Here is an 8678-nt window from a genome sequence, read left to right on the forward strand (position 1 = left end):
CCGGAAATTTTCGAGTTTAGTAACTTGATACATGATATAATCGATAGTTTCCGGCGCAAAGATATAAGAAAGGATGATAAGATGAAACAACCATTGTTATTTTCCAAAATCTTCCACTCTTCATCTCGATGTATTTTTCAAAACGATGAATTAACTTTTCTACGTCCTTTTATATTTTATTTTTATACTGTATATATAATATACAGTTTATATTAAGTTACTAGTTCATATTAAATTATGGACCGCTATCTCTTCTTCCTTGTTATTTTATCTCCCTTTGCCGGATCTTAAGTAGCGTCCGCCGTTGCATTTCGTACTTACGAGAATGTCAAGGCGCTGAGGACGTTGGCGCCCGCCCTGGGATTCTTCTGTTTCTCTGTGTACACTTTTCCATCCATGATGACGGCACAATCTCACAGGATTCTTCTGCAAAGATACAATAAACCCTCACAGTACACGGGTACACGCACGAGGAGAACGTATCCACACGTACACGTGCGCACGCGACGCGATTGCATCCGATCACACCCGTCGCGGAGAAGAAAAGAGGAGAAGAAGACGACGAAGAGAGACCTCGGAGAGCAACTACATCGTGTACCAATCGTGAGGCAACTGCTACACGCGCCTCGTCTCTTCTTTCCGTCGCCGAGGGAGATTTGATAAAGTCCGCAATATCTTATCTAGGCACCGGCGGTTACCATATCGCGCTTATCAGCGATGCGTGGGATTTCACGTAGCTCGATTGTAATCGTAATCGAGCCCGGAGAAGTTATTTTTCCCTCGCTCGGCACGCGAGTTTCGCGTTATTGCGCGTTATTACGATTCGTTACGAAAAGCTGGGGCAGCTGTGCTCCGCGGCGTTGATTAAACATCCCCGATAAATCTTCTCGCGGTACATTTCTCACTTTTCTTATCGCTCGTTGTTTCAATGTTTTCGTGTTCTCTGCGTCTATGTGTTTGCTGTTCCAAGTACACTTCATCCGCGACATCGAATACTTTGTTCCACAGCCGCGAATCATAACAGTTCCTTTGGTGCGTAACAATAACTCTTTTCGAACCGTTCACAGAGCTCGCATTCTGAGGTTGCAATGTAATAATGAAATTTAAAGAGAGAGGACAAGTGTGTACATAGGGAAATGGCCCCATTTTGTTCGCATTTGACTTTGGTCATAAAGTAGGTACCAAAGTAGGTACCAAACCAATCTCGTCAAGCTGATACAGATATCTCAGAGTGTACCTATTTAACGTTCCAGAGATATCGGGCTCCAAAGGTTCCAGTGCCGAAACATGACGTCATGAATGCTTTCGATCGAACCTATTGGTTAGATTGTAGGAAATAAAAGAGATAAGAATTCACTTAATGTACCTAAAACTTACTTAGGTTCATAGAAAATACAGGATGATGTCATTAGCGTCGACTATTGGGAAACCTCCCAGACAGCACACATATCTAAAAGACATCATAAAGACGCTCTTTAAGACGTCTTTTAGACTTAAAGACGTCTTAAAGCTGTCTTTTTAGACATGGTGTGCTGTCTGGGCTTTTTAGTCGACTCCAACTCGGTTTTGAAATGATTGGAGCCCGATATCTCTGGAACGTTAGGGCCTAAGCAAATAAAGAGACCGACATATCTGCGATTGTCTTGACGAGACTTTTCCTTTGGTACCCAATTCGTGACCAAAATCGTGTACGAAAACAATGAGGCCGATCTTGTTCTCACTCTTTCCTATTTTAAGTTCGTAAAACAACAGTGTTCTCTCCTGCCATTTTTCGATAAATCTTTTTTCATTCGTGCTTTCAAAAAACTTCACACTCGAAACTTTATCTTTGAGGTACCGAAGCGTTGTTTGACTTTATTGCGATTAAATTATAAATTTCGGCTTTCTCTGATCCAAGCAATTAGAATAAGATAAAATTCTTTGATCGTAAATCGCGTTTAAAAATTGCGATGCAACTCTGAAGAGTTTAAATTCTAATTTTATCTTAAGTTCGACACGACAATCGTTTCATTATTTTTTAGCTATGAGCTTTACACAAAAATAATTTGTACAGCAATAACAAATAATCATTCTTACTCTGTATATGTATCTCTATATAGAGGAAAGTCCCCTGTTGTGAGACAAGCTCCTAATATGAGGTAGCAGGGTTTTTGCTAAATTAATAGACATCGAGTGTTGATTGTACCGTGAATTTATTGCTCTTGGAGTGAGATGTGTTTAGTGGAAAATTCATAGTTGGATCGTGTAAACGTTGCGAAAAAAGATCTGTGATTGAATTTGGATGTTGAAAGTCTACTATCTCAAGTTAAAAGTCTGTCTCATAATAGGGGACTCTCTTCTATTAATATTCTAAATATTTGGCTCCGCGGTTATTCACCCGGTACGAGATAAGATACTGTATAACTAGGTAAGACACTTTTGTAATTTTTGTAATCGGACTGTCATTGAAATTAGTCGTTTATCTGTTTCGATATGCACAGAGCGCCGAGTGCGATTTTTTCCTTTTTTCCCCCGGTTGAATGATCACCCGTAAAGAGTTCAAGTCCCGAAATCGTTTGCATAAGAACTCGATGAATTATTCGAGCGACACGTGACGAAAGTATTACAGGAAATCGTATCTGGAGCACAGAATAATTTTCAAAACGCTGGCTTTGCATTAATTTTTACTCGTCATCCCAGCTTTCCATTAATTTCCACATTAATCCATACCAACCATAAGATTACCTTGACAATCACGATTCAGGACGTAAATAATCAATAATTTCGCTAAACAGTGCTAATTAAAAAGAAATCGGTTAATGAGCTTCTCTTCGTAAAAATAAAAATGTTCACGATGAACTCAAACGCCGTCGTTGATCTTAGATTTTTATGCAAGCAAAGATCAATCTTCATAGAAGTTTATTCGAATGCGTCTCTCTCTCTCTCTCTCTCTCTCTCTCTCTCTCTCTCTCTCTCTCTCTCTGCATACAAGATTTACAAATTCTAAATTCGTATGTCAATACCGATGTACCTACGAAGTAACTTTATTTGCTCTCTGTAATTTTATACGCTACCTGGAATCTGGATATGTGCACAAATACATTATTCATGAGGAAACATAAGATATCCATGGAAAATGTAATCCACGCGCGACGGATATACAAAGTTCGGGACAAATTTAATCTGCTCTCGAGTGATAACAAGCCAATGGTGCACTTTCGTAATCGCATTGAATTTAAGAATTTATGAAAGGATGTTGTTCTCCTGGCACACAACTTGCACAAATAATATCTATAATATAAATTTTTATTTTTGATAAGATTGGATCAATATGCTTTAATACTAAAGTGTGAGAGACAGAGAGAGAGAGAGAGAGAGAGAGAGAGGGAGAGAGAGAGAGAGAGGAGGGAGAGAGAGATAGAGAGAATTCGAGATCTGTAATTATTTTCACTTCCTATTAATCAATCTTTAGAGAGATCTCATCAATATAATATTATATAATGGATATTAAATGAATGTACATTGTATCAAGATACGATTATCTATGCGATCGATTATTGATAATAATATGTCATCTGTGCAATAATCAATGGTAGAACTTAATAAAGTAATAAATCTTTTTAAGAAGTATATTTTATATGCGTATATATACATACAAAATATCGTAAAAATTATTTTACAAAAGTTTCTCGAAGACACCGCATCTTGAAGCAATCGCTTCTCTAATCAAGCTTCTTTGGAAGACGACATAAAAATTCGTGTTTGAAAGAGATAATATAATTCAATATCATGTTAAGCTTGCGTTATAAAATGAATTGTCAAAAGCGGTTCGTGGCAACACTTCGCAAGGCTATGATAAGGAGCAGCTTAATAAGGTAAATCGGAGTCAAGCGTTAAAGACAGATATGAAAAGCGCGCGGTGTAATTTTTTTATTACCTGTTTTCGCAATCTGTGACATCTGCGAAAATACATGGCGAGAACAAAAATGCCAGCGAAGGTAAACCGAATCGTACGTCTAGAATTCCCAGACGTTGAAGCGACGTCTCTGAACGAATATCAAGTTGCACGACTCGTGACAGCAGTTCGCTATTCGTGTGATGTCCGTACAGAGTATAAATGAGATTTGTCGAGTTCACCCCATTTGCTGATTATAAATCGTATTGAATCACCCAGTACAGCGATGATTAAACGAAATCAAAGGGCGTGTGAATCAGTCGAGTCATGTTGATTCATGTACAGCGCTACTTTACGCGTTAGAGACTCGTAATCCTTGTATATGTACTGAAAAGCCCATTATGGTTAACTTAATTAGAAAATTAATTAGATTAATTACTGGAATGAATTATTAGACCTTTTATGGTAATTAACCTAATTGAGACTTTCCGAAATGGAAGGCGAATATAGATGGAATCCCAAGAGCGCAAGAGCTAACAAATAGAAATAATTAGACTCAAAATAACTAAGAAATAAATACAGTCTATTATCGCCAGTATATAATTAACCAAAATAGAAAGACTAGACGACCCAACTGGCAGATGGTATATTTATTTAATAGATTACGGTTAAATTATCGGTTAAATTGCAAAAAATACGTTCTCCTGTTTCTATAGGTACCTATGTCTTGACTTGTTGGTACGCTTGAAAATGACCACAATCCGGATGGTCGAAATGTCGGATGTAATCTATTAAATAAATAATATATACCATCTGCCAGTTGGATCGTCTAATAATACTATATATTCTCGTTAAGAAATAAATTCGTTAAAAGAAATAACGAAATAAAAACTCGTTAAAAATAAAAGAAATAAATCATTGTCGAATTATGAACGCGATGAAATTAAAGGTCGTAAATCGAATAACGTAGCACAACCTAGTGAACACTAACAGTTGCATAGCATCAATATTTTAATTTTCTGCGGGGCAAATGTAATGTTTACATGTTACATTACATTGCTGATTAAGAAATTATATGTAACTGCAATTTGTATAACTGCGGTTACTTGGGTGATACTGGGGAAGCACAAATTACGGCGCTAGTTTTGCAGCGATAAGTGTACGACTGAATGATTTCATGAATAATTATCATTTCTAAATAGAGTCGACGACTATAAGCGATAACTTCTGCAATAACCAAGAAGAAATTTGCGAAGAATCGACTGATAAGCACTTCGAGCAAATTCGACGATCGAATAGAAGGTTTTTGCGCGATATAAACGTGCAGGTGTAAAATCTAAATGTTTAAACAAGATTACGCTAAGTGAAGTGATACCAGGAATGTTATAGTTATTTAAATAAGGATAAAACTTAACATGTGATTAAAAAACGGAATCTTTAGTCACTGTGTAAAAAATAGAATAAAATACACCTTGTTCTAATATTATATTAATAAACTGTTATATAATAATATATAAAATTATAAATAGAGAAATAAATAAAAGACTGTTGCGAAAAGCGGGGAAAAATATTTCTCACCTTTCGTCGCGTCTTTCATTCGTTTTGTCAAAACATTGTTCGGCGTTAAATGTACCGAGCAAAGTTTCTCTCGAAGTCGCAGTTTAATTAAATTAATTCCGATCTTTCGATTGGCTTTTCCGGGGGGGCACTAATCCCCTTGTGTGCCAACACTTTCGCGTTTACTTGTGTGAACGTGCGTGTGCGTGTGCCTTATCGTTATACAAACCAGAACATTTATTTCTCGATGTCAGGACACGCGTTATCGGAATATTTGCAGTTCTAATGCGTCGGCTGCGCGGAAATTAGCCGAGGCAGTCGCGAGACGGTAAGAAAATCCAAACCGCAAGGGATTTCCGAATCCGTCAGAACTCTGCTGAAATTATTCACAATATTCCGTCACAAAACTGTAAAATACCTTCTTCAAGTAAAAACTATTATATTTGAAGCTGCGGACCGACATTAATATTTTTCAGACAGAAGAAAGGCAAAACGACGATAAAATGTTAACAAAAAGATAGGAAGAAATATCAAGAGCCTGAGAAGAAGAAATTATATCTTTCACTTGAAATTATTATCTGCATTTTAGTATTTTTTAATCAATTTCCGTATGCCATAACACATTAAAACAATAATGTCTTAAGTAAGTTTCATACATCAAATTTACTTTAAGCTTAAGTTTTTTTAGAGTTTAATCATTAAACGGTTTCTAATTATTACGACATTCAGTCGGGAAGATAAAATAAAGGTATCTTTTGAGTCGTTCGATATTGCTGCGGCGATTAGTGAATATTTTTTAACTTTGAAAATAACAACGTTACACCGCAAACTTTTTTACATTCCGAAAGAAGCAATCGTTATATTATGTGCTGCATTACGGTCTTTCTAAACTGTATCGAAGGATATGGGCCGCTACTAAAACGTTTCTCGCGTTCGATAAATTGGCGTGGGAGCGCTAATCGCTTTGAAATCGTTCCAATCACACTTTTCCATCCATTCCGTTAATTCCCTGTTATGTTGCTCGCTACACAAGAGTCAATTAAGATTAATTCATTGTTGACGCAACGGCGATCGATAAGGAAACCGTGGCGTAATTTCAACATTGTATTAGGTTCACGCGACGCGTCTCTTCCATCGCGTTGATAAGGACACAATTATTGTTGATCCATTTCGACACGCCTTCCATCGCTCTTCGTTTGATGAAAAGCGCGATCAATTCCGTTAATTTATCCGGAAAAAGCGAGGCTCGATACATGTGTAAAATATCGTGTAAAGTATATGGGAAAATTACCTAACTGACATTACTGAAATATAGCTGAAAATTTTTATCTCATCTCATTGAAAAGGTTATTTAGATATCGCTCATAGCAAGTGCATAGAGATAATAGTATTAATATTAAGCGCCTCTGACTCATGCGTCATTTACAATAATTTAAATTTTTTTTTTTTACGAAGTGACGCATCCGCGCGCGAGAATTCTGGAACACACTATTTAATCAAAGTTATAAACAGAATCATGATAATTAGTGAGTGCAGCTTCCAAATTTTCAGTACTAAAGGGTCTATCGAATATGTTCATTTCAACGCAGATTTGGATTTATTTAATTAATTAGAACTTTAATCTCGATTTCGTTTTTATCTTCTTCTAATTCTGAGAAAAGAGATCAATTAACAGTATCTGTTGTCGATATAGATATTTAAAATGGCTTAAACCCCGGGCTGTTATTTCGATCATTATCACGATAACATTAAACGAAGATAACATAAAACAACGAAAAGCTACCATCGAATACGCTATCCGCACACCTACTTTCCAAATATTACTTGCCTTTACTATTATTAATTCTCTTTAGAAAATAATTACAATAATTAGACAAAGGGAGAGAGAAAATAACATATTATATATTATACTAAATTATTAAGATACCAGTTTCTCATGATGTCACATGTTCGTCTCATAATCTCGTGATAATTCAATGTGTCTGCACTTAATGTTTTTTACTTTATCTCAGATTGGTTGCTCAATTCGTATAACACCTTAGTATTTAACTCTTAAGTCGCATTAATACCGTACGATGTTACATATCGTTTTAATTACCGTACATAATACACAGAGTGTTTCATTTTAATCGCCCCACAAGTTCTTGTTCCTGTATCTTTTATATTTCTTCATACTTGCCTGGGGCGATTAAAATGAGACACTCTGTATGTTTTTTTTCATATGTACATACAACTACCGCATTTCAACCAGCAGCAAAATCCGGCAGTCGAACATGTGTACATATCCGCACAATGTTCCAACACAATGTATACAATGTAAACTCTCTCGTTGCGCGTGTAAATACAGGGTGGGCCATTGTAATCCGTACACGGTAATATCTCCTCAGGTAGGGGTGATAGCGGAAAATGCCTCAGACAATAGTTGTTGCGTTTCGAGGGGGACATAAAATGGTGTCATTGATTTAACCTTGAATAGTTGCTTGAAGGTCACGTGAAGGTCACCTCCAATTTTTTAAACAGGACCCCCTATTGTTCACTATATTATCGTGTTTTACTAATTAATATGAACAACTTTTGTCTGAAACATTTTTTGATTTGCCTAATACTTCTTGAGATATTCAAGAGAAAATGTATAACTTTTTCAAGCAACGCTTGCTCCGGCGCTTGCATTCAAGGTTAAATTAATTACATCATCTTATGTCCCCCTCGAAACCCAACGACTTTGGTCTCTACTTGAGGAGATATTACTGTGTACGGATTAAAATGGCCCACCCTGCATATGCGCAATCATTGAACCGTATACACGACGAATGGTGATTTCTCTTCGCTATCTTTCATCGAAAAATCGGACCTTTGCCCAACGATATTAGGTTTAATTTATGGGGCCAAGCAATGGACGGTGCAAATCAATAAATTCGAACGTTCTCAGTTCGTTTCTTCGAATTATCATTGAGTCTCCAGCGCTTGCATTGTTTCTCGTTCTTCTTACTTTTTCGATTTTACGGTCTGTTTAGCGCCACGAAAACAGTCGCGTTATTTACGCACAATTTTGTAACTTAATATTTCTAACATTGTCGCACTTTAAATAAATTCGCGACCTCGGTAGATCGGCGTCACGTACACCTTAGCAGACTTCAAAACGAAATCTTCAAGCTGCGAAGCTCGAGATTCTCTTATCGGTCTCGAGATTTTGCTTATCGAGATGCTTACTGTCGAAAAATCTCGCGCTGTAATTTCCGCTTACTAA

General features: G+C 36.7%; 1 protein-coding gene across 2 annotated transcripts in view; it reads right to left on the reverse strand.

Moving 5' to 3' along the window:
* The window catches only part of LOC105567454 (probable multidrug resistance-associated protein lethal(2)03659), a 29572-nt gene that overhangs the window by 14338 nt on the left and 6556 nt on the right, over window positions 1-8678 (reverse strand). The window contains exons 1-2 of one of the 2 annotated variants that reach the window (XM_012022342.1): window positions 494-1079; window positions 322-426 (exon numbers count right to left, since the gene is read on the reverse strand). In XM_012022342.1, the coding sequence (XP_011877732.1) occupies window positions 322-398 (77 nt within the window). In that variant the 5' untranslated portion in view covers window positions 399-426; window positions 494-1079. Of the gene's footprint in view, window positions 1-321; window positions 427-493; window positions 1080-8678 lie in introns of those variants that run through there. The other variant, XM_012022341.1, reaches the window with a different exon arrangement.

Source organism: Vollenhovia emeryi, unplaced genomic scaffold (genome assembly GCF_000949405.1).
Source record: "Vollenhovia emeryi isolate VEMERY1.0 unplaced genomic scaffold, V.emery_V1.0 DF939137.1, whole genome shotgun sequence".
Taxonomy (NCBI): domain Eukaryota; kingdom Metazoa; phylum Arthropoda; class Insecta; order Hymenoptera; family Formicidae; genus Vollenhovia; species Vollenhovia emeryi.